The sequence below is a fragment of the Vicugna pacos genome, chromosome 6, assembly GCF_048564905.1.
Source record: "Vicugna pacos chromosome 6, VicPac4, whole genome shotgun sequence".
NCBI lineage: Eukaryota > Metazoa > Chordata > Mammalia > Artiodactyla > Camelidae > Vicugna > Vicugna pacos.
This window is the reverse complement of record NC_132992.1, coordinates 53,474,782-53,501,706: the sequence shown is the minus strand read 5'-3', so window position 1 is coordinate 53,501,706 and position 26,925 is coordinate 53,474,782. Positions and strand designations below refer to the sequence as shown.

Below are 26,925 nucleotides of genomic sequence, written 5' to 3'. Positions count from 1 at the left end.
CAAAAATTAGAGAGAAAGGAGCAGGAACATAACACTAAAGAAAACTGTCAAACCACAAGGGAAGAGACTAAAGGAAATTAACATTTCTATTACAGAACTACAGAAACAACCAGAAAACATTATTTACAACTGCCAAGATACGTAAGCAACCCAAGTGTCCATCAACAGATGAATGGATAAAGAAAATGTGGTATGTCTACATACAATAGGTTACTCAGCCATAAAAAGGAATGAATTTTGCCATTTGCAACAATATGGATGGACCTGGGGGGTATTATGCTTAGTGAAGTCACACAGAGAACGACAAACCCTCTATGATTTCACTTGTATGTGGAATCTAAAAATAGAAATTACACAAATGAATTTAACAGAACAGGAATATATAGACACAGAGAACAAACTAGTTGTAACCAGTGGGAAGAGAGGTGGAGAGAAGGGGCAAGATGGGGGAAGGGGATTAAGAGTTACAAACTATTGGGTATAAAATAAGATACAAAGATATAATGTACAGAACAGGGAATATGGCCAATATTTTATACTAACTTTAAATTGAGTATAATCTATAAAAATACCAATTCACTATGTTGTACACTTGAAACTAATATAACATTGTAAATCAACTATATTGCAATGAAAAAAAAGAAGGCTGGGATTTCTTAAACTTTACATTCTTTAGTTGTGACACAAACCTACTATGTGTGCAGCATCCACCTAGATCTCTTTGTAAATAAAAAAGTACAAAAAAAGAGATATAAATAAATACATAAATACATACATATATATATATGAAGAGATTTATTATAGGAATGGATCACATGGTTATGAAGACCACAAAGTCTGGCAATCTGCTGTCTGCGAGCTGGAAAAACAGGGAAGCCAGTGATACAATTCAGTCCAAGGCCAAAGGCCCCCAAACCGTTATAAGCTCTGATGTCCGAGGGTAAAAGGAGAGTGGATCTGCCCTCTCAGCCTTTGTGTTCAATGTTGGCCTCAACTTATTTAATGCTGTCTGTCCAAATTGGTGAGGGTGGATTTTCTTTATTCAGCCTAGTGATTCAAATGCTAATCCCTTCCAGAAACGCCCTCACAGACACACCCAAAAATGTTTACAACAATCTGGGCATTCTTTAGCTCAGTCAAGTTGACACATAAAATTATCCATCACAGTGGGGAAACTACTAAATTTCCTTGTACACATTTCATTACCATTACCCTGGAAAAACTAAAGGTTGAACATGGACAAAACCCCCACATTCAGGTCCTCTTTGATCACGCCCAAGTGGATTTCATACAAGTACACGCTGCTATGGGTTTTAAATATGCCTGGTCATAATTTGCTTGCTCTCAGGATAGAATGAAGTCTCTGCCAGAGAGGTCTGGTTCTACCATAGGAGAAACACTACCTGATTTCATGTACCAACCTAGGAAATTCAAATCTATCTCTAGTGACAGGGGGACCAAGTTTTCTGGAACTATTATTAAAGAGCTTTGTAAAGTCCTACCACTTACTCAAAAAGTCTGTTACAGGCAAACCTTGGAGTTACTTCAGGTTCAGTTCCAGACCACTGCAAAAAAGCGAATTTGCAATAAAGCAAGTCACACAAATTTTTCAGTTTCCCAGTACATAAAAAAAGTTATGTTTACACTATTTTTCAGTCTATTAAATGTGCAATAGTATTATGTCTAAAAACAAGTCGTACATACCTTAATTTCAAAATACTTTATTACTAAAAATACTAACCATCATCTGAGTCTTCAGTGAGTCATTATCTTTTTGGTGGGAAGGGTCTTGCCTCCATGTTGACGGCTGCTGACTGATCAAGGTGGTGGTTGCTGCAGGCTGGGGTGGCTGTGGCATTTTCTTAAAATAAGACAATGAAGTATGCCTCACTGATTGACTCCTCCTGTGACGAATGATTTCGCTGTAGCACTCAATGCTATTTGATAACCATTTTACCCACAGAACTTCTTTCAAAATTGGAGTCAGTCCTCTTATACCCTGCTACTGCCTTATCAACTAAGTTTATGTAATATTCCAGATCCTTTGTTGTCACTTCAACAATCTTCACAGCATCTTCACCAGGAGTAGTTTCCATCTCAAGAAACCATTTTCTTTGCTCATCTGTAAAAATTCCTCATCCATTCAACTTTTATCACGAGATTGCAGCCATGCAGTCACATCTTCAGGCTCCACTTCTAATTCTAGTTCTTTTGCAAGTTTCATCACATCTGCAGTCACTTTCTTCACTGAAGTTATGGACCCCTCAAAGTTATCCATGAGGGTTGGAATCAACTTCTACCAAACTCCTGTTAATGTGACATTTTGACCTCTGCCCATGAATCATTAATGTTCTTAATGGCATCTAGAATGGTGAATCCTTTCCGCAAGGTTTTCAATTTACTTAGCCCAGATCCATCAGAGAAATCACTATCCATGGCAGCTTTGGCCTTAAGAAATGTATTTCTTAAATAGTAAGACTTGAAAATCGAATGACTCCTTCATCCATGGCCTGCAGAATGGATGTTGTGTTATCAGACATGAAAACAACAGTGATCTCACTGTACATCTCCCTCAGAGCTCCTAGGCGACCAGAAGCATTGTCAATGAGCAGTAATATTTTGAAAGGGGGAAACTTTTCACAGTAGGTCTCAACAGTGGACTTAAAATATTCAGTAAACCACACTGTGAACAGATGTGCTGTCATTCAGGCTTTGTTGTTCCATTTACGGAGTACAGGCAAAGTCTACTTAGCAAAATTCTTAAGGGCCCTTAGATTTTCGTAACGGTAAATAAGCACTGGCTTCAACTTAAAGTCATCAAATGCATTAGCCCCTAACAAGAGTCAGACTGTCCTGAAGCTTTGAAACTAGGCATGACTTTTCCTCTCTAGCCGTCCAAGTCCCAGATGGCATCTTCTTTTGACAGAAGGCTGTTTCGTCTACATTGAAAATCTGTTGTTTAGTGAAGTCACCTTCATGAATAATCTGAGCTAGACCTTCTGGAGAACTTGCTGCAGCTTCTACATCAGCACTTCTGCTTCACCCTGAACTTTTATGTTATGAACACAGCTTCTTTCCTTAAACCTCATACTAGCTTCAAACTTTTCTGCTGTAGCTTCCTCACCTCCCTCAACTTTCACGGAATTAAAGAGTTAGAGCCTTGTTCTGGAATAGGCTTTGGCATGAGAATGCTGTGGCTGGTTTGATTTTCTCTCCAGACCACTCAAACTTCCTCCATATAAGCAATAAAGCTGTTTTGCTTTCTTATCATTCCTGTGTTCACTGGAGTAGCACTTTTAATTTCCCTTAAGAACTTTTCCTTTGCGTTCACAACTTGGTTAACTGTTTGGCGCAAGAGGCCTAGCTTTCAGCTTATTTCAGCTTTTGACATGCTTTCCTCACTAAGCTTAATCATTTCTAGCTTTTGATTTAAAGTGAGAGACATGTGACTCTTCACTGGAACACTTAGAAGTTATTGTAGGGTTATTAACTGGCCTAATTTCAATATTGTTGTTTCTAAGGGAATAGGGAAAAGCTTAAATTTTAAGGTACCAAAAAAAAAAAGCCCCATATAAGATTAAGATAGCATGATATAAGAGAAGTTACTAGATGGAATATTCCCCCAAAAGTGTACTTTAATGAATACTAATGCCTTGGGGTGTTCAGAGGGTGTTAATTTTAAAAGGGGTTCTATATTCAAATAAATCTGGGGAATATCAGGTTGAACAAAGGTAAACTGGTCTCGTTGATACAGGGACTAATGTACTATGAACATCCAGGAGAACAGTACACAGAGGTTTTCCCCAAACTCATTTCACCATGAAGACCTTCTGCATGAAAACATCTTGTGGGACTAGAGTTTTACACAAGATAATCTGAAAAACACTTAACTCTATACTAAAGTCAGTGATCCTAGGTTCAAGTCTTAATTCCAGCACTTATTGGTTGTGTAACTTCAGGCAGGTCTCTTGGCCTCTCAAAGTTTCAATTTTCTTATATGTAAAATAATAACAATATAGTAATACCTGCCCTAAAATCAAGATCGCTGAGAAAGCCAAGTGAGATAAAGCTTATGAAAGCCCTCTGTAAAGTGTAAAACAATACACACCAGTAACATGTTTTTAACAATACCTCATGTTAGAGATAAGGTAAATCAATGGGGGTCAAGGGACAGAAAATGGATAATATTGTAATAAAAGCTGTATTGTGCAAAGTTGGATAACTAGCACCATCGGAGCTTTCTTTGTGGTCCACTTCAAGATTAGTAGTTGAATGAATACATTTGGCAAACATTAAGCCATCATAGCGCCAAGATACAAATGTGATCCACATGAACTTAACTTGGGTACTTCTCTTGTACTCTTAAGTTTTATAATGATGCGTCAACTAGGAGAAAAAAGCAACAGAATCTCAGTGTACCCAACTGGTCTTTCCATCCTTAGTACCATGCATCAGGTTCAATCTGATCTCCCCATATGAAGAGGCTGAAATGTTAATAATGCAACTAAAATTCAAGGATAATGTTTCACCTTGATGATTTTGTCTTTCCAACAAAGACACAGAGAAATGAGGCTTTGTTCAGGTTTTGTTGTTGCATTTACAGAGCACAGGCAATGTCTACTTAGCATAACTCTTAAAGGCCCTCAAATTTTCATAATGGTAAATGAGCACTGGCTTCAACTTCAAGTCACCAACTGCATTAGCCCCTAACAAGAGTCAGCCTGTTACTACAGGCCTAAGTGACATAGCGATACACACTGTCACCTGATAGCTCTATAAGCCAACAGCCCTTTTTGATCAGACTTGGGTTCTATTTAACACAAACAGGGCATTTAAGTTCACAGTGGTCATGAAGTAGGAAGAAATTAATTGATGTGAGGAGACCTGAATCCTTACTTTCTACGGCCTCTTATGAGCTGCCTAATGAAGAAACTTCAGTTTATTCATCTTAGACTAGATGAGTGGTTCCCAGACTTCACAATTTTATGGTCCAGTAAAATTCTCCAAATTTAGGATACTCACAAGAGATTGTCAACTTTGAATTTACTACTTATTTTTTAATATAGTATTTTTAATTTTAAAAACATTAAGCAGAAGAATATAATCTTAAAGGATAGTCCTTTAATTTAATGAAAAAAAGTGTCCAGTCATTGTGTACCATAATTTCTCTGTAAGCTCAAAAGCAAAGGTGAGAATAAGTAACAAACCATTTTGTGCAATTTACATATCCTTGGATTCAAAGTCAGCCTGAAGGTTGAGGTCATTTAATAATCTGAACTCATATATAAACACCGAACATGACAAAAAAACTTTTGCACACAGTATCTAACTGAAAGTTATTTAGTTTGGCTTCTCCAGCACCTATTGACAAGGAGTTCGAAAGTCATATTCAAAAAAGTAATCATACTCTTTACAGGTTTGCAAAATAACACTTCAAAAATGATTCAAAATACAATGCAAGTTATGTATTGTATTAAGCAGCTGGGTTCTTCAACTGGAATCCCCTTTCATAAACATTAGATTAAAAAACATTACATACTGAGCTGCTCGCATATGCTAGGTTATAACTGGCATTTTTCACATAAATTATCTCATTTAATCTTGACAATAAACAAATAAAAAACTAAAAAAAAAACCCCCACACATTTCAAAAGACATAAACATACCTTGTGCTTTCTTCCTCCTCCTCAAAGGGGACAAAATGGCAAAGCAATTCTTTCTTCCTTACCACCTTCAAATTTACATTGCTCCCATTCTCAATAGAAGACTCAAGTTACTGTCAAAAATGACACATAAGAACTTGCTCATTAACACAAAATCCAAATAAAATAGGATTTAAACTTTCCCCTATTAAGTGAGGATGGAGTCAGCTTTCCCTGAAGCACAGGGCTGCAAAGAAAAGAACTTAAAATCTGGGTTCTGGCGTGAAGTATGTACACGTTACAGCAGACATCAGTGCTTACTATGAGAATGAAGGCAGGAAAGGCTGTTTCCTTTCCTGCTCCGCCATCTCAGAAGGCTGAGGACACAAGTCAGTGCTAGTGACACACACACAGCTCACCGCCAGCATTACCAGCTTTACTATTGGACTGTCTTCATTTACTTGGCATGAATATTCCAGGAAACTTGCCAAGGAAGCTAAAGTCACAAGTAACTTTATTTTTCATTTCAAAAACTTCCTCAGAGTCATTTATCTGAACACTAGATTACTCAACTTACCCTCATTTCACAAATACGAAAATCAAAAGTCCAGAGAAGTGGCAGTCACATTCCTAGTCGGGGCGGAGACAAGATTCAAAGCCAGGTCCCTTGACTTCTGCCCAGAAGTCTCCCCACAACACTACAGCTTTGTCTCAAATTCTAAATTTATATTGTAATTTTGCATACAGATTGCTATTTTTCAGTACCCATGCTGAAAACAAAAGCACAAGATCTGAAATCTTGTGGATTCAAATTGTCCCTGTTCCTGCCATGTCTCTCTGAGCCTGTTCACCTGAAGGATGTGTAATGCTATCAGCTATCATACATTATGATTAGACTAGATGAATTATCACAGAACAGCACAGCTCCAATACTCAAAATGTTGAAAATGTTAGCTATGGAATCTTCATTAAAACTTTTATCAGTCTTCCTCATTTAAGTATTTAGACAGTATGAGACAGAACACTGCATCTTTTGTTGGAGTGATGAGATTCCAGTGCTTCAATGGTGGAGATGAATGACTGGGGTGGTGCCAGGGAGTAGGGTTCTCCAGGATGCTGATGCTGCACCTTATTCCCTCCTAAAGGACTTGTGGCTAAGCCTCCATGCTGAGCCCCTCTAAACCAATATAGAAACAAAAGGGGTCTGTTATAGGTAAAATGATCCTAATAGTTTCTCCAAGCCTCTGGTGTGACAGAAAACTGATTATTCAGATGTCTACACGCAAGATCATGCGTTCTCTGAAATATCAAGTCTCTACACATTCAGCCTACTTTCAATTTTACGTATGTATCATATTTCCTAATCAGTTAAAAACTTAAAATTTGTCATGTATAGTACAACATTAGAAAACAGAACCCATAATGAGCAGCATTTTTCTATCATCTCAAGTAACAGAGAATGATGTGTATGACTCTACCCTTCTGATTACACGTCAAGTACATATAGTGACACAATTATTCATTTGAACACTGTTAAATACAACGTAATTAAGCATTTCTAAATACGCAACCCAAAATCACACTTGTCTTCAGCTTCAGTGAAGTGCTTAGAAAAGTTTATTTTGTGCTTAGAATATTTCCATCACAAAATTATTACACATCCAAGCTCTTCAATGGTAGAATATTTAATATTCTAAAGGAGAAGCCTTTAAAGAAAACTGGTGTACATTATGATACTGTAAGTTTAATGGATTCACACAGCAGAAAATCTAGACAAAAGGGGACATTACAGAAGTCATCTATTACCATAATGGAGAGGTGTTCTATTCTGAATATTTATGGTTTTTCCCCTTCCTGTAGTTAATACAGTTCTTTACTGCCACCCTACGTGTCCACCCACTCCCCTCCCTTTTGCTGTAAGGTAAAAACTCTATCCTAACGCTTTAAGGAGTAAAAATATATTAAATGTCCCATCTTGCTGATACCCATCTGTGAGACATCACACAATAAAAAGTATAATAGAATACGGTTTGTCTTTTCAAAATCTAAGACTGTTACAAGTTTAAAACATCAAGCATACACTGACTTTTGTAAAATCAATTAAGAACTTTCTGTATGAAGACAAATATACATTGAAAACATATATTACAAGATGCTTTTTCCTGAGTAGAATGCTTCTGTTAACTTTCAAAATGTAAAATACCAAGGCTTTTCCACAAAATCAAATGAAAACGAGGAATGTTCACCTTCACGTCCAGAAAAAAAAGTTCAAGTAGACGTTCAACAAGAATGATGTAAAATCTGAGACAAGTGGCCAAGATTTTAAATTACCAGTAGACAGCTCTTCAGTTTTAAGGATCCCTCAGTAAACTTCAGTTTGAAACAACAAAAAAAGTACTACTACTTATTAAAATATGAAAAACATTTCCAGGAAATTATCCAATTTGGAAAATGAAAAATGTAACCCATGGTATGAAGAACAGAGAAGAAAAAAGGCAATCAACCTTTATAGGAATCAAGACAATACCATGGACTTTAAAAAAAAAATTTCCTAAACATATCCTGTATTATCATGTGTAGAAAACTGTAAAGTAGTTTTTATTAGTTGCATAATCTAAAAATATGAAGAAATTTTGGACTTTATCTCTAAAACGAACAGAGTTGTCACTGAAACACACATTTGAGACAGTGGGCAAAGTTCCCATTTATGGGAAATATGTTCTTTTTTTTTCACACAGTGAAACTGAGAAAAATTGTATCAAATGAGAAATCTTTTTCTCTAGTCTCCTTAAATATTTCAATAATGCAATAGTTGGGTAATTATTCAATTTAGATTTGAAAAGTTTATTACTAAACAAACATACAGAAATCGTATTGCTTGGCACCAGATTTTTCAAAAATTAAAGAACTGTTTGAACCACCATATTGTTCTTAAATCCTATTTCAAACTTTCTTAGTAGTGCTACTTCTATTTTTTGTAGGTAGACTGTTCAATCTGATGACAATCTAGGCTGAATCCTGTAATGTATAAGCAAGTCATAGTTCACTTCAAACCAAAAGAAAATCATCTTGTTTTTGCCAAAATCATATGAAAATATTTGCAAAAATTAACTAGGATTTATCTGTGGCCAATGAAGGACCCACAGAACGTTGTCTTATGGCATTCTGTGCAAAGTCTTTGTCTGGTCCTTCTTTGCTTTCAGCTTCCTCTTCTGAAACATCTTCTTCATCAGCCTCTTGTTCCTCCTCCACTTTTTTCAAAGGTTGAGAAGATTCTGGTAATAATTTTTCTTAAAGATAAAGACCAGAAATGTATTTTTTGCTGACATATTAGATTGGTGTTAGAGTAGAATCAAGAAATGATTCATATGCCCACAAACTGCTTTAGCATTTACTTATCAATCACATTTGGATTTCCAAAAGGGAAACGTTATTTTCAAAAATAAGTGATGCTGTAAAAAGACCCGGTTTGGAATATCCATTTTACTTACCAAATCCACTCTAATTACCAACCTATTCATAAACTGAACTGAAATTAATGAAGCAGAATTAATGCTGTGAATATGGATGTTTTAAGAAAATACACTGCATTATATACAACTATCATATTAATTTGCTGGTAAATCTTCTAGCTAATAAGTTATTCTGAAACAAACTTCAACATCACTCACTTCAGTTCCCAGGTGAACAGGAATCAGACAGTTAAAAGTTATTTTCCTATCCATATTTTTCTCAAGTTATTTCATAAATGTGCTTCCTCTTTCCCATATATATAATTTCATTAAGGTATAATTACTAGTATAATGTATGCATCTTAAGTGTACAGCTCAACGCATTTTTTAATATGTAAATACACACATCTACCTCTCCCTCTATTTTTTGCTAGTTAACTTAAGTTTACACTATAGCATGTTACTGACATACAGAACACAGGATTTGGTAAATGAATTTTCCACTGTTCAGTGATCCCAGACTGCTCCTAATCCTAGGCAATTCAGCTTGGAGCAGGAAGAACACAGGGGTGCAAGGCAGAAAACTTATGGGAAGGAATTACCACACAGTAGACAATCTGCTGTTTGGTTTGCCTGGCATTCCTCTTTCTGTTGGGTTAATAACCCCTTTTCTACACCACATCCCATGTGGTTGTGCTGAGCACAACAGTTTACAGCAGTGGTTCTCCGCCAGGGGTGACTTTGCCCCCAAGGGAACACTTGGCAATGTCTGGAGATATTTTCGGTTGTTACAACTGAGAGGGGTGATGCTACCGGCAACCAGTGGGATGCCGCTGAACATTCAATAATGTATAAAAGACAGTTCGTCACAATTAAGAACTATCCAGCTTAAAAGGCCAGTAGTGTCAAGGCTGAGAAACCCTGGTTTATACTGACTGTTTCAAAAAGTGAGCTCCTTACAACAAGGGGAGTACATCAGAATTTATCTAAAAGATAGGTGGGTGTAGGGAGAAGTATATTTTCTTCTTACTCTGGGATTATGAGCTATAGCTTTCATAGTCATTTTATGCTCAGGACTGAAAAGAGTCAAAAATGGAGCATGCAGAGTCACAGAGAACTGAGCAATTCAGAAACATAGCATCTTAACGTTTGAGCCCCAGGATCCAGTCAAGTCTGGCCTCAGACTTCCTCACTACATGAACCAATAAATTTTTATTCTGCTTAAAGCTAGACTGAGTTCAGTTTTTCCTCAGCAACTCAAAATCTAAGCGAAATACACATAATGGAAGACAACTCAAATCATGCAGCCTGCTATAGAAGGGGCAGTACCCCACTAAAGTATGGATTATTATCAGCTGTGCCACAGGTTACTTAAAAGATAAATCTGTTGTTAGTTTTGAGGTTTTTGAAGTGAAATTAATATAAAATTTAAATTCACCAACTTTTAAATCATCTTTTAAGTAATCTGTGCTTATTACATTTTTCCCTACAGTTCAGGGGCCCTTGGTAGATAAAATTCTTCCCTCCCCCAATGTCCTTTTTAGTATCAATGCAACTATCTAAGAAATTTTTTAAAAACCCTATCAGTTTTTTGACAGACAAGGAATACTGTAGGTGTAATCTCTACTGATTTCATTTCAGGAATTTTGACCTCAGTAAGACCTAGGTCACAAAAGGCAGAACAGGAACGTCAGGAATTATGTTCTACTCTCAGTTCTGTCATTTCTGTGTGAATTTGGAAAAACAGCTCATCTCTCTGAGCCTCAGTTTCTTCAACCACAAAATGGGAAGAATATCACTTATGCAGTCTACTTTAGAGTGTCGCTGAAAAGCAAATGAGATGAAAGAAAGTGAAAGTTCTTAATAAACAGCAAATACGAGGGCCTTCGTAACGGTATAATTTTCAAGATTAAAAACAAATGATTGGTAGATAATTATATTTAGACAGACAGCAGTGAATATTCCAACTATATAAACTCATCTTTTAGCACAGTGTCAATGCCAGTCCTAAAGCAGCTACAGGAATTGCTTTTCCCAATATCCTAACAGAAAATTTTTGATTTCATCAGCACACAAAGAAAAACCTTCAAATATGGTCACTGTATCTGTGAATGTCTTCAAGAGTGGAATACATTCAACTTTTTTCGACCCAAGTATATTCTCAAATGGATCCATGAATATCATGAAGTTTTCAAATAAACTGACATCAGGTCAATGTTATCAAATATCTGTAAGTCATATGCAGTGTTAAAACTCTCCACACTATAAAAACCAAGGAAAAAACTACATTCCTAAATACACTGGGCTGTCATTTTTACATGAAATATAAACCGCAATTCCCCCACCACTCCATATTTAGAAACCTAAGCTAGAAAGGCAACCTGCTATATGTGTGATTGTGTTTACAGATATGAACAGGACTATAGTGAATAAAAATAAACATTTTAAAACGTACTTACTGGAAGGATATGGCTGAGGTCTGCGCCTTTTTGAAGGACAAAGGCAATCTGCCACAAATATCATGCACTGCAAAAATAAACATAAGAAATATGAATACATACTATAAAGCTAGTGCAACTGTACTAGCAAATTCTAAAATATTTTTCTTCCTAGTACTCTGAAAATGAAGTACTTACAAGTCCTAATAATAGTCCTGAAAGCAGAGTTGCTAAAGCAAACACTGTATATGATCCCCAAACTGGCAATCCAAGGTCTTCAATAAAATAGTTATGGCAAGTCTAAAATCAAAAGAAAAAAGTAAACTAAAAACTTGGTCATTTTTTAAAAAGTGACAGTATCAAAAATGTTTAAAATAGAAATAAAATTTTAGCCCATACCCTGATCCACATAGACAGCTGAAAGAGTGCTGACATACTACTCATCCTAAAATAAGAGAAATGATTGAAAAACCAAGTAAGAGACACAGCTTTGAAGTACAATACGTGTGTTATCTCTATCTTCTATTTTTTTACTCTCTAGTTTCCCCAACACAACAGATTTTATTGCTGGTGTTACTGAGTATTAGTGATACATCATTGATTTCAAGGACATAATAAGGCTTGTTAATGAAAATTAATAGTTTCTGAATTTTTGCCACTATGTGATATCCTCGTAAACAAAACACTTAACAGGTCACGAGCTCTATGGAACCAGCTGGTTTAAAGTTAGACACACTGTAAGCAAATGGCAGCTCTTATTCACCCTTAAAACCCTCCAAAGAATGAGTAGAGAAGGGAGCCTGAAGGAAGAACCAGGAGCACTTGGTGAGCTAATCCTTCCCACGTAAGAATTACCCTCCTTTCATATTCAAATTAAACAGAACTTACAATAGCATTAGTTTGATATAGTTCAATGACACGCAAAATAATTACCAAAGAAATAAATGCTAAGTCATCATGTAACTAGAACTAATTATTTCCACATAATTAAACCCAAGCCCTTTAGATGGGCAGTTAGAAAAAGGCATGCTCCAAACATTAGGTTTGTGGGTTCTCCCCAGCAGAAGTGGTGCCACTAACATAGGCCAATTCACACATCAGCCGGAGTACCGTATGCAGGATGGCCTAATCCAGTCACCACTCGCTGGGTGGGTGAACCTGTCAAGCTGACCCTGGGAGCACCCCTTACTCAGGCTTCCAATAAAAAGGTACAGACTGCTGCCTGAGGATTCACTGAAAGACAAGCAAGCCTCTTCTTCTACCAAAGAAGGTAAGAATCACTTATGACATGAGATTTCAAACAAAAATCAGTTACATTTTCAGTTCAACAAAGAAAGATACCTTAATCATGTTGCTTCTGTTGTTAAAATGCAAAACAAGAATAGGAATAAGGAACTGAAACATAAATCATTGTGCAGCCTCACTGAGGTCTGTGCTAATTAGATTCCATCAGGAACACCAGCTGCCTTAACTGGGTTGGGCATGATGGTTCGGGGGGAATTCTGACAGCTGAAGTGCAATCCAATTCAGAGGTGTAAGGAAAAGGTGCTAAAGATAAACTTCTATTTCAAAGTACTGCTTAGGGCTGATCTTTCCCCCACTCCCAGAATCCAGAGCATTTTTATCTCCTATACGTTGGTGCCCAACTCCCCACCCTCTAAGGGCAAGTGTGGTGAGAGGACAGTAAGAGATAACTTAGCCACACCAGGATGAGTCCATGGTGACTGCAGCAAAATTCACTATTCCCAGAAGCCTCTCAAATGGCCTGTGAGGCCTTACTCCCTAAGACAGTATCAGAAAACACATTTGCCCTGCTCAATCCTTACTGCTCCACAGCAAATTGCTATGGAGGAATATACCCTCTACCGATACATCAAGCTCAGTCGTCAGGCATGCCACTGCTCATCCACACTACTCACAGCAAAAGTGATCAGACAGGTGGAGTAATTCAATCACATTAAATCTAGAACTGAAATCTAAAGCTAGCATGAGTAAGTATATGTTTGAGGCTTCTCATTCAAATATTAAGCTCAAATGATAGCCATACCCATTATATTTCTCACATTCTTAGGGGGATTATTTAGCTTTTCATGATACAAATGACCCCACCTGCAGAACTAAAATACTCCTGGAAAGGCTTTCATCTTAATGTTAAAGACTGTCTCCTCCTGGTTTAACAGGGATCCAAGTATGTGCGTCACTTAGAAGATAAAGTCAAACTAAAGATATCACGTAGTATATCTGAACATATCTCATGAGTCCAAGAATTAAAACTAAGCATAAATGCTTTACTTATATGAAATATAGTTGTGTTCCAATTAATTCTGAAGTAAATAAAAGAAAAACCCCTCATACTTACAAAATAGAACCTGGACCAAACCATGATGAAACAGGTTCGATACTCTTCCACTCTTTTTCACTCACAAAGTTTATGAAGTCGTTCTTAGTCCTTGGGCCCTGATAGCGCCTAAATTCACCATCTTTACAACTAAAGAAGATCAGAATTAAATATTAATCAGTACCAAATAAATAAATTTTGTATTTGTTTTACTATTTTTAGAAACTCATTTTACAATCGATCTAATATTCAAAATCATCAGCAATGCACAAGTGGCAAATTATACTAATTACCTACCCTTGGCATTTTAGCCCCATATTTAATTAAACACTGAGGTTATATTTTTAAACAATCATAAGCCTTAAGAATGTTATTATTACTCTTCCAAATAATAAGACTATAAAACACAGCAAGTAGTTATATGTCAATTATATCTCAATAAAACGGGGTGGGGGAAGAAATGAGATAAATCTCAGAATATCACTTTTAAGCCACAACACACATATTGAAGAAATGACCTCATAAAAAGTGGTTAGAATCATGTCTGGCATTTATTATTAGCTATTTACACATTAAACATGTAAGGCATTTTTCTGGTATTGCCAGTCATAATCACATCATCTCAGCCTCCAGGCTTTAGGACTTTGTTTTTTTAATTTATTTTTTACTTTTGGTGGGGGAGGTAATTAGGTTTACTTATTTTTTTGATGGGGATTGAACCCAGGACCGTGTGCATGCTAAGTACATCTCTCTCCCACTAAGCTATCCCCTCCTGCCACAGTCATCATGCTTTAAATTGCTGGAGGCATCTGGTACAGGGATTCTGTTTTACAGCCTACTTTGCATTCTTCCTGACGTCCACCTCCTCCTTCCCATTCCCAACATACAGAGCTCTGTCACAGGGTCATAAATGCTCTCCCGGCTCCCACACCTTCATCATTTCCAAACGACCTTAAATAATATGCCAGTCTAATTCTACTTCATTAATACTTCTGTTTTTATCACTTAAATAGGAAAACTTTCAATAGCTCCCTACTATCTATAGTTAGAGGACCCTTTATTCAACCAGAGCCAAAGCAGAGTTTTGTGGAGAAAATGGCATTTGAGCTGTTTTTGAAGGATAGGTAGAGCTACAGCAGGTAGAAATTAGGGGAATGGGCATGACAAACAATGTGACTAAAAGAAAAAGGGCAGGAAATCCCAGAAAATTTCAGGCATGTTGAGAAAAGGGGGAGACTAACTAGAGGGGATATGGAGAAAAGGACTTCGTGAAAAGGGAGAAAGCACTTATAGAGACAGAGAAGATACATGTAAATAGGTGCAAAGGGGGCAGGGGTGAATTAAAAAGGTATAGGGAAACAGACACAAACATGGGGGAAAAAACCTGACGAAGAAAATCAAGATATGCACAGAACAGCCGACGTGTTGTTTTCTTAACTCTAAATGAGGAGAGAAGTACCTCCTGGCATTCATTCCCACCAGCCAGATGAACATTAAAGTTCAGGGTATATACACAGATTTAAGATTTCTTATGGCCTGTTTAGAAGATAAAGACAAGCTAAAAAACCTGATACTAAAGACTATATAATCTTGTTCATTCTGACTTAACAACCACTTCACCTACTACTGTCCCCAGAAGTGAGCTACAGCACTTTCTCAGTTAACATAACATGTTCCTATTTATGACTGTTTATGAGACTGTCCTCAGGATGGAATGCTTACTATGCACTCCTGAAAATTCTACCCCCACGGTTGAGTTTTAACCCCATATTCTCCAGGAACCAGGCCAGTGCGCTGAATTTTGTTCCCTTACCAAATTTCCTACAGTGCTTACCACATCTCCGGGCTCATAATCACTTACTATGCTGAATGGTATCACACTGTTTCTTGTGCACATCATCTTCTAAACAGTTACAAATCTTTGAGATCAGGTTGTTTCACACGTCATTCACCTATCTAAAGGCACCTAGGACAGCACTAAGAGCACAGTAAGCCTTCCAATACACTTACTGAATATAATGCTCTTTAAACACGACCTAGGCCAGGGGCCTACTATTCTCATTATACCATCAGGCATCCTACAGAATCTTCAAATACTTACTGATAAATAGTAGGAAGAGCAGTTATGATAAATCGTCCACTTAGTCCTACAAATGATAAAGAAAGATCAGAAATAAACAGAAGAAAAAACACACAACAGGTGTTATATGGGCCAATCACTTACTACTTAAAAGTTGATTCTGATTTAAAAACCAATAGACAAAGAATATGAAATTATACCTAAAAAATAGTTGAGCTGTGTAACATAAACAATGAAAGAAATTACAATTATGTACTTAAGCAACTTAAAAAAACTACTATACATTATCTCAACTATAAACCACGTAAAGTCTGAATATTGACGACATTAGCGAATATATATAAATAAAACATCTGATCAATTATACCACTATAAGATTACTAGTGATGAGTTATGGGACAGAACTATATAACTTAGGCCTAAAATCAAATGAACTTGCATCTGACAATCAGAAAACAAACACAGTTTTTAAGATATTATTAAAAATGGAAAATATTATGAATCTTTCATAAAGTGGACTATAACAACATCAGCTAAAATTATTAGCCATGTGTTAAACACTAAAATAACTAAGGACTAATTAATGCCTCAGTTTTCTTATCTGTAAAATGGGGGTATTACCTCTTCCACAAGGTTGCATAAGGACTACATAATAAATGCAAAACTTGGAGCAGTACCTGTAATAATCAGTGCTCAACAAATATTAGTGATCATTACCATTTGGGATAGGGACAGAGTCAAGAATCCAGGTTTACTGTGACCAAAAACAGGGAAGATAAGGCTGGTCTAAGAAATAAGCATCCATAAGGGCCGGGCTTGCCACTTGTCCAGGAGGCCAAAACCATGAGGGCTTTGTAATTAAGAGCCCATGGCCTCAAATCATAATTAATGGATTAAATCTGGAATCCAATTACAGGGATTCAGATCACTTGTCAGGGACTGTGACCTTGACTCTACAAAGACTCTCAACCACATACTCCTTATTCTAAAGCTTGGTATGGACCACAGTGTGCTAGGACTTCTCACAGAGGTCTTACATACCAGTCTGTGGCCTGAGATGCAAAGGAAAAAAGATAGGAGGCAGTTATGTGGGAAAGAATGGAGGGAGAGAGATGTTTCCTAGGTTCTTAAGAGCAATATATAAAAGATTAAGCTGCATACACAACCAGGGAATTAGCTTTTCGCAGGCACTGCACACTGAGTTCCCATCAGAGAGGCGTGTGAGTTAGCTTAATCAAATGAAGACAGTTATGTTTTTAAAACCTAGTGAAAGGCAGAGTTAAGATCATGTAATATCAGTTAAGATCATGTAATATCATGTAAAACAGGATAAAGAGACCATCCCAAACTGTAAAGAAACAAAACTGATCAAAGACTCACAGTACCTGGCTGCTCTGTGACATCTACTTTTGCAATATTGACCTCAAGATCTTCTCCCCATTCAGCAAAACTTTCCCATTCTGGTTGAAGATTCTGACAAGCGGGACACCATGGAGCATAACTAAGAAATACAGTTTTAAAAAAGTTAAACACTCTGCTATGATCATACTGGGATAAAAATTCGAAAATATGTAACTTGTGAAGACTATTTTATACTAAAAACAAGAAAGTAAAGTGGTTAATTCCGCAAGATCAAACAGTTTTAAGTGTGAGTCTAACACTATGGAAATCAAGAACTATGAATTGATAATGCTCATCATGGAAAAGTAATTCTGAGAATAAGTTCTTAAGACACAAAGACTTTTTCACGTGCAAAAAAGCTCTTTAAAAGCCTTTGGATTTCTCTATTAAAATATGGCCAGAAAGCTCAAAGCCAAATTTGGAGTTCACTGTTTTAATAATTTTACATGCAGGAGTCACAAAAGCAAGTGCTAGTATGAGAAAAATAGGAAGCAGCCAGGGTTGTGGTGAATGGGAAACCTGTGCCCCATCTTAAAGAGGGAAGCACCACTCAGCATGACTGCCAAAGGGCACTGCTGGTCCAGATCCACAGACTGGTCTGACTCAAAAGAAGCTGAAAAATCTGCATTTTGTATGTAAAAATGTTACCTAAAAACTCAACCCAGACACAAACACTAAACAGGCCAAATGAAATTCTTTAGCCAGCCCTCGGTCAACCTTGGGTTTGCAAATCTGTGGCCAAAAATATTAGCACTTTAATTATTTTCCTGGTAATCAGTCTTTTAAAGGCCCTGAATCTTTCCTAGGATTTAACTTTTCCCTTTTATTGTACATTATCTGATAATTTACCTCAGCTTTTTAAAATGGAACCAGGAAGAATAAAGCCTGTACCTGTTAAACACAAGAGTACACACTCTGTACTTCATTATATTTTCTTGACTTATTTTATGAAAATAAAACTCCTAAAAGTAATAGGCACTGTGGAACAAGACCAGTACCATACATAAAAGGCAAACCTTGTAACAATAAATTGTATTACAATGAAAATATCTCTAACAAAACTCCTGATGAGGATGGATTTAAAACTGACTTGTAATAAGAGCGGACTATTGTTAGGAATACTAGACTCTTTTTTCAAGTTCCTTTTGTTTCCTAGGTGCTTCTTAAAGACTTAACCTCATATCAGGTAGGCTAAGGAAAAGAATGAAAAAAATACTATGGTATACTCTAATTTCATACAGATGCTCTAATTCAAATCCCCTAATACTTTACTTTTGACTGCTATATTGATATAGTTTGAACAAATGAGTTAATAAAAATCTCCTAAAATAATACTTGACTTTATTTTGCATTATTAGTTCATAATCACTATTGCTTGTTTATGAAATTGTGAATATTTTATGAACAAAACCTAAAACAAGTTACTGAGGACAATTAAAACCAAATGCTGTCACTGGTTATACTTTCTCTCCTCTGTAGCCTCAGTGTGCCTTAAAATTCATTTTACTGAGTTATAAATTATATGCAAACTATATCTCACTCTCCATATAAACATTCTATGCCTTATTTCATTTTATGATTCAGGAGTTACTGATCTGGCCCACTGAGTTCTCCCTTAGGGATGACCACCTCCACCTCCCTTAACTGGCAACCTAACCATGTAGGAAAACACCCATCTGAATCTTGTTAAAGGAGGGAGTTGTTCTAACAACATCTGCATGTCTACCCTGTGGTAAGCTCTGCAGATGAAAAGAAAGCCACTACAGCAATACTTGGACAGATTAATTAAGGCTCTTAGGTATGACTCTTATTTGTAAAACACAGGAAATAACACCTATCTTACAGAATTTGTAAAGAATAAATATGGTAATGTAAGTAAAGTGCTTAAAGCGTCTAGTACACAATTAACATTCGATAATGGCGTTTTTTACCAGTATCACTAATACCACTGGTATCAATAATACTGCCACCAATACCAATTTAGTGACTAAAACAAAGGCAGATAGTTTATTATCTACCGGTGCAGAAGGGATATTATTATAGCGGAATCATCACAGGCACAGCACTTTATTCGAACAATAAATGATGACCTGCACCTTTAATAAGAGTCTATAATCATACCCATATATTAATATTTTAATGCAGTACCACTTAGAGAGGCATACAAGTAACAACCAGGAAATTCAGTACTATGCAAAAACACACATCCAAAAGGAAAACTGAGATGTGGGCAAAGAGAAAAACAAAAAAATAAGAAATGATAAAGCGAAAGATTTTCTTTAAATAACCCAACTTGAATTTACTTGGCATCTAAGATAAAAAGAAGCACGCCTAATCCATAAAATAAAACTTAAAGAGTCTCAAATTCTAACACTACAAGTGGACCTACTTTTTAAGGATAATTCAGAAGGAGAGGAGAGATTCAGCTCAATTTCCTCTTTTGTAGCGTTTGGTGAAAGCAAGTCTGGAAGTCTGTGAGGACTCATTTTGAAATAAATAACTATAGGAACTAGTCAGACCAACTCCCCGCCCCTCAACCTCCAAAGCCATGAAGAAAAGTTGAGAGAATTCAAAGCTGAACGCAACCTCTTAGGCGCACCACAGCCCTAGCAACCAAACCGAGGTGCACACTTCAGAAGAAACTTAACACAGTATTCCCCGGGGAGAAACGAAGAGGGGGTGGGACCAAGCCAGTCGCAGATCCCAAGAGGAGTCAGGGGATCGCGAGGAGTCGGGGACTCCCGCCCCGCGGCTCAGAGTCGCAGTCCAGGGAAACCTGGGACCCGCATGAGAGGAACAGGGGTGAATCAGGTGTCCAGACTTGGATCTAGGACGCCGGCCCACCAAGGGACCCCGAGACCACCGCCTCGCACTCACAATTCTATCATCCACTCTCCTTCCAGCAACTCTTTCCAGTTCTTGTCCGTGATGACTCGCACGTCGCTCCGCCGCCCGTGGGTCCAGGGGACCCCCCAAAGCAACAGCAGCAGCACTACCACTGGGACCACGGAACTCCCGGAGGGCGCCATGTCGGCCGCTAGCCCACTCACCGACAGCAAGCACAGCGACCCCCACCTCCGCGCAGCAGCGCCTCACTTCCGCCCTCGCGGGCTGACCTGCTAGTGCGCATGAGCACGGCGAAGCGCGCGCTCGTGCGCGCGCATCTTGAGGACTCTCAATGCGCATGACGAAGACAGGTCCTAGTGGGCTGATTGAGTAGAGAAAGAGGGAGCGCGCCTATACCCTAGTGCGCATGACAGAAAAATGGTCTCTGCCCACCTTCGACTTTGCCCCAATACGGTTTTGGAGGAAGAGTGAACCGAGGGCGTGGTGTAGAAAAGTGGGGCGGGAGTTGGAGACGAACCGCTTGGAAGTCTGCAGCAGGATTTTGGCGCCAAATGATTGGCACATATACTTAAGGCAGTTGGTAAGTTTACACTAAAGCAGTTTTCAGTTAAATGCCCGTCAGAGTTTTCTGTTGTTTCCTTTGAAAACTTCTGTAGGAAAGCCAGTGGACGTTTTTGTGAGTCAAAATATTGGTTTACTTCTGGGGGATTATAGACTGGAAACGTGCACAAGGGAACCTTACGGGTTCCCTTTGTATTCTACATCTTGATCAGGACAGTGGTTACACGGATGTACACGTATGTAAAAAGCCATTAAGCTGTGTATGTTAAGTTTAGTACACTTTATGCACTTTAGGATGTATGTTATCCCTCAATTTTTTTAATGCAGTAGTTACAGAGATGCTAGATCAGAAATTCAAAATAGAACAAGACATGTAGGCTTGTACACATATTTAAGATTTTTTTCTCAAGCATTTATAATTACAAATGCAAATCAAAATGTGCACAGTCGTTAGAAAGTATTAATCAGTCCATTGAAAATAGTTGCCATTACAGCTCCTCACCTCATATTCTCTCCTAGACTCATTGCAGTTGGCTCATTTCCCCACCTCTTCTCAGGCCGTTTCTAGGACACTAGTGATCTGCATGTTAACATTCATCTTACTTGACTGCCAGCATTATCCTACTGCCACCACAACCTCCTTGAAATGTGCTGCCTTATTTCCTTTTTTTTCCCCTCCTTCCTCAGTAGCTGCTCCTTCTGAAACTTCTTGGCGGGTCCTTCTCTACTTGACTTCCAGACATTGGCTTACCCCAGGGTGCTATAAGGGCCCCCTCCTCTTTGTATCCACACACTTCTCCAGATAACCTCAATTCTGGCTTTAAAAGTCATTAATATGTCTGTCATTTAAGCCCTGGCCTTTCTGGGAACTTCAGACATCTATATTGTTAAAAAACAAAATTCAACCGAGAAAAATTTAATGATCTAATTGTCTTTATTAGGTGATTCATGAATCAGGCATCATCCTGTCTAGCAATGAGTAGGGCTCTCCTAGAGGTTGTACAAAGTGGAAGTCTTTTATAGGAAGAAGGATGAGGCAAAGGAATTATTAGCAAAAGAAAAGAAAGGATTATTTCTAGGTCTTTATGAGGGGAAGGGAACTGGCAAGAGTTTTATCATGTAGATTGCCTCTCCTTTAAGTCTTGGGGGGTGGGGAGAATGACTCCATTTTGAGACTTTCTTTTTTTAACAATATTCAACTCTTTGCTTGACATCTCTTGGATATCTAACAGGTAGCTTAAATGTAACAGCAGGATCAAAAGATAAAACTCTTGATTCTCCGTTTTCTAGTCTTCCATCTCAGTTGAGTCTTAAGGTCCATTTAATGGCTCAAGACAAAAATTTACATTTTAATTCTTTATTGTTCTCTCTCTTCACTCCCTCTTCATGTTCTCTATCAGCAAGTCCCATAAACTCTGCTTGCACTAATTTCCATCTCCATAGTCAACACCCTAGTCCAAGTTTCTGTCATCTCTTGCCTGACTACAATAATAGATTCCCAACTGATGTCCCTGAGTCCTCTCTTGCTCTTCTAAATTAGATCAAGCAACGTATCCCTAAAACTTTACAGGTGGTTCCCACTGCACTTAACATTAAATCCAAACTCCTTAAACTCATTACTGACATCTGCCTAACTGCTACCTCATGTAGTACCAGCTCTCCTCCTCCCTACCCTGCTACACTCCAGGGGGTCCCTGAATATGTCAAACTCATTCTCACACTAGAGAATTAGCATTTCCTGTTACTGCTGCTTGGACTACTTATCCGCTGATCTTCACATCACTCCTTTTTGTCACTGTTCTTGATGAAGGGGAGAGAAATATCACATCCTAGGATGCTCATGAGTCCCTGGGAGGACTGCTGAGTGATGGTCCTTGGCTTTGAGCAGGAAAAGAATTCTACAGAAAGTCAAAGTAAAGTGAAAGCAAGTTTATTTAGAGAGATACATATTCCAAAGGCAGAATGCGGACCACCTCAGAAAGTGAGAGCAGGCCCAGAGAGTGGGGGTGGTTAGTTTTTATGGGCCAGGTAAGGAATATTCTGTTTTGGGAAAGGGGCAGGAAGTTCCAGGAATTGGGCCACTGCCCACTTTTTGGCCTTTTATGGTCAGCTTCGGAACTGTCACGGTGCTGGTGGGTCTGTCCTTTAGCATGCTGGTATATTACAGTGAGCATATAACGAACCTCAAGGTCTACTAGAAGTCAAATCTTCCACCATCTTGAGTCTAGATGGTTTTAACCAGTTTTTGTCATATCCTGTTTTTCTTAACATTTGTGTCATTCTTTTAACAGTTGTGCCCTGCCCCCTTCCTTCCTGTGTCAATCTCAACTTAAAAGTTACCTCAAAAAGCATTTTCTGACCACTCCATCTAAGGAGCCCTCCCAGTCACATTAGCAGGTCATATTATCCATCATATTTGTCCATGCTGATTCTCTGCATAGTATTAAACTGATATGCTTCTTAGTTTATTATCTGATTTCTTTCTTCACCCAATAAGAATATGTTTCATGACAGTGGAAACTTCTCTGTTTTTTCACTACTATAATCTCCAACGCTTAGTGCCAAGCCACTGTTAGAACCTGGCACATAATAAAGGCTTGATAAATATTTGTTGAATGAATGAATTAATGAGGAAAACCATAATTATAGATAGGCCATGCTTTTACTATACTGTATGGGGTGCATCAATAAAAAAGTGTAAATATATTCTTATATGTAATATGGATTAATATCTGCCATTTATACCTCACAGTGTTGGTAAAAGGATAAAATAAACTATGTTCATGAATATTCTTTATAAACTAAATCATTCATGATAATTTGTTATTAAGATTTCATTTTAATATTTCACTTATGTTAGGAAAGAAATACAGTCTTATGACCAAAATATGCAAAGTATGAAAGGTTGGAAAGTGAAAAGAAATATCCTCTAAAATCTTTTCCATCTCCCGCCAGAATTTGCACCCCTTAAGCAACTGCTGTTAACATTTTCTTTTGTATAATATCAGAACAATTAAATGCACATAAACTACTCTTAAAATAAACACACTAGTGAGCTCATATTTCAATTACTAGTTAGTTTTCTTCACTTAACAATACATACATATCAATGAAAAAGAATTCTAATTTGGTCTCTGAAATATTTGTCTAAAAATATAAATATCAAGAAATATATGAAAATATCCATATAATATCATGGTATGAATACTTTGTTACATTTATAATTATTCACCATTAATTTACTATAATATTATAATTAAATAATATCATAAATTAAATAATATCAAGTGGTGTTTATATTTCATAATGTTTAATATATTTTTTTTACATTTTTTATTGATTCATAATCACCTTACAATGTTGTGTCAAATTCCAGTGTAGAGCACAATTTTTCATTTATACATGAACATACATATGTTCATTGTCACATTTTTTTTTCACTGTGAGCTACCACTAGATCTTGTATATATTTCCATGTGCTATACTGTCACAGCTTTGATATATGTTATCATCTTTCTTTTTCCCTGCAGTGTGCAGAATTTATTAATTTTTTATAACATCATTATTGATATACAATTCACATACCATACAGTACACCTATTTAAAGTATACAGTTAATGGTTTTTAGTATATTCACAGAGTTGTGCAACGAGGTCAAATTTAAAACATATTCATCACCCCAATCAGAAACCCATATTCGTTAGCAGTCACTCCCCACTTCCACCAAACCACTCCTTACCTCAGCTCTAAGCAACCACCAGTATACTTTCTGCTTCTATGGTTTTATGTACTCTGAATACTTCATATCATATAAATAGGATAATATAATATGTGGCCCTTTGTGACTAACTTCCTTTATTTAGAATAATATATTCAAAGTTCAGAAGTTCATACATGTTGTAGCATGTACCAGTACTTTGTTTTGCTTGTTGCTGAGTCACATTCCATTTTATGAATATGTTTGTCCATTCATCAGCTGATGGATATTTGATTTGTTCTACTCTTTGGCTGTTATGAGTAACGGTGCTATGAACTTTTGCATACAAGTTTTTGTGTGGACATAATGTTCTTGTTTCTCATGAGCACACATCTTGAAATGGAAATGCTTGTGCTACAATATCCAGGAAACTGACTAGTGCCTAATCCAGGGTAACCTGTGTTTTCATCTAAGAGTTTTATAATTTTAGCACACATATTTATGTCTTTGATCCATTTTGAGTTAATTTTTATATATGGTGTGGGATGAGGGTCCAACTATTCTGTAGCATGTGGATTCCCAGCTGTCCCAACACCATTTGTTGAAAAGACTGTTCTTTCACCATTGAATGATCTTGGCACCCTTGTTAAAAATCATTTGGCCATAGATGTATGAGGGGCTTTACTTTCCCCTAAGTTTTCAGTTCTATTCCATTGACCTATCTGTCTCTTTACCATACCGTCTTCCTTACTGTAGTTTTGAAATTGGGAAGTGTGAGTCTTCCAACTATGTTATTTTTCAAGATTGTTTTACTATTCTGAGACCATTGAATTTCCATGTACATTTTTAATTCAACTTGTTAATTCCTTTTAAAAAGCATGCTGAGATTTTGCAAGAGACTGCATTGAATCAGTAGAACAGATTGGAAAGTATTGACCTTTTAACAGTATTAAGCCCTCTAACCCAGAAACATGGGAAGTCTTTTCATTTATTCAGCTCTTAATTTTTTCAGCAATGTTTTATAGTTTTCAGATTGTAAGTTTTGTGCCTTTTTATTAAATTTACTCAAGTATTTATTCTTTTTGATGCTAATATGAATGGAGTTGTTTTCTTTATTTCATTTTTGGTTTTTTCATTGCTGCTATATAGAAATATAGTAGAATTTGGTATTTATCTGTATCCTGCAATTTTGCTGAATTTGTTTATTAGTTCTGAAACTTAAGTGGATTCCTTTGGGTTTTTTTTATATATAAGATTATATGATCTACAAGTAGAGATAGTTTTACTTCTTTCTTTCCAATCTGGATACCTTTTATTTAATTTCTCACCTAATTTCCCGGCTAGATCTCCAGTACAATGTTGAATAGAACTGGCAGAAGTGGGCATCCTTGACATGTTCCTGTTCTTAGTGGGAAAACATTTTATTTAAGTATCTTGCATAATATCTAAATGTGATATGTGTGTCAGTTTTTCATAGATGCCTTTTATAAGGTTGAGGATGTTTCCTTCCATTGTTCCTAGGTGGTTGTGTATTTTTATCCTGAAGGACTGTTGAATTTTATCACATGCTTTTTCTGCATTTATTGAGATGATCATGTGGTTTCTGTCCTTTATTCTATTGATATGGTTTATTAATTGATTTTGAATGTTAAACCAACCTTGCATTTCTGAGATAAATCCCACTTAGTTACAATATTTCACTCTTTTTATATATTGCTGGATTTAGTTTGCTAGTATTTTGTTGAGGGTATTTATATTCATAAAAGATACCAGTCTGTAGTTTTCTTTTCTCATGATCTCTTTATCTCATTTTATTATTAAGATAATACTAGCCTCAGAATGAGTTGAGAAGTGTTCCCTCCTTTTTCAATTTTTTGGAAGTGTTCATGAAGATTCTATGCAGTCTTCTTTAAATGTTGGTTGAATTCAGCAGTGAAGTCATCTGGGGCTGTGGTTTTCTTTGTGGGTATCCAGTCTTTGGTTGTAGATTTATTCAGATTTTTCTGTTCCTCCTTGAGTCAGTTTAGGTAGTTTCTATCTTTCTAGGAATGTGTCTGTTTCATCTAAGTTACCTAATTTGTTGGCATATAGTTGTTCACAGTATTCCCTTATAATCGTTTTTGTATCTGTAAGGTCAATATTAATGTTTCTTCCTTCATTCTTAATTTTAGTAATGTGAGTTTTTTCTCCCTTTTTTCTCGGTCAGTTTACCTAAAAGTTTATCAATTTTGTTGATCTTTTCAAAGAACCAACTTTTGGTTTTGTTGGTTTCTCTATGTTTTTAATTTTCTCTTTCATTATTTTCTTCCTTTTGCATGCTTTGGATTTAGTTTGCTTTCCCTCTCCCCCTAAAGCATTTTAAAATGGAAGATTAGGTTATTAATTTGTTTATTCTTTTTGAATGTAGCCTTTGAAACTGTTTCCTCTAAACACTTATTTAGCTGCATCCCATAACTTTTGTTATGTTGT

At 36.8% G+C, this 26,925-nt stretch overlaps 1 protein-coding gene, 1 long non-coding RNA gene and 1 other non-coding gene across 12 annotated transcripts in view; 1 reads left to right on the top strand and 2 right to left on the bottom strand.

Annotated features, from left to right (window-relative positions):
* Positions 1–778: 778 nt before the first annotated feature.
* On the bottom strand, positions 779–20,497 carry TMX1 (thioredoxin related transmembrane protein 1). Of its 7 annotated transcripts, none has more exons than XR_012073600.1 (10): positions 20,229–20,467; positions 17,336–17,451; positions 15,972–16,017; positions 13,892–14,020; positions 11,932–11,977; positions 11,731–11,832; positions 11,554–11,620; positions 5,667–5,776; positions 1,742–2,510; positions 779–1,565 (listed from the first exon to the last, which is right to left on the bottom strand). XR_012073600.1 is itself a non-coding variant. In XM_015235579.3 (8 exons), exons 1-8 carry the CDS (start codon positions 20,378–20,380, stop codon positions 5,769–5,771), a joined length of 666 nt encoding a protein of 221 aa, XP_015091065.1. In that variant the 5' UTR covers positions 20,381–20,467; the 3' UTR covers positions 5,102–5,768. The 7 variants fall into 7 exon arrangements, 3 of the variants coding, with proteins under 3 accessions (XP_015091065.1, XP_015091064.1, XP_006199843.1); XR_012073601.1 differs by lacking the exon at positions 1,742–2,510 and having other exon boundaries at positions 779–859; positions 1,510–1,565; XR_012073599.1 differs by having other exon boundaries at positions 779–2,510.
* Positions 17,061–17,194, bottom strand: LOC116281139 (small nucleolar RNA SNORA70). Its single transcript, XR_004190587.1, has one exon. It is a non-coding gene; the product is annotated as a small nucleolar RNA SNORA70 (small nucleolar RNA).
* Positions 20,498–20,563: 66 nt separating the features above from the next.
* Positions 20,564–26,925, top strand: part of LOC140696924 (uncharacterized) — an 84,192-nt gene continuing 77,830 nt past the window's right edge. For all 4 annotated transcript variants that reach the window (XR_012073604.1, XR_012073603.1, XR_012073605.1 and 1 more), the window contains exon 1: positions 20,564–20,774. This is a non-coding gene — a long non-coding RNA (uncharacterized lncRNA). The remainder of the gene's footprint in view (positions 20,775–26,925) is intronic.

What these genes read in the sequence shown, in the direction of transcription:
- TMX1 (XM_006199781.4), bottom strand. Translation starts at nt 20,380, where the DNA reads ATGGCGCCCTCCGGGAGTTCCGTGGTCCCAGTGGTAGTGCTGCTGCTG. An exon ending in AGCTGTCTATGTGGATCAGG is followed by an intron (nt 11,833 to 11,931) that starts GTATGGGCTAAA and finishes TTTTGATTTTAG; the next exon opens with ACTTGCCATAACTATTTTAT. An exon ending in ACCTCAGCCATATCCTTCCA is followed by an intron (nt 8,933 to 11,553) that starts GTAAGTACGTTT and finishes TTTATCTTTAAG; the next exon opens with AAAAATTATTACCAGAATCT.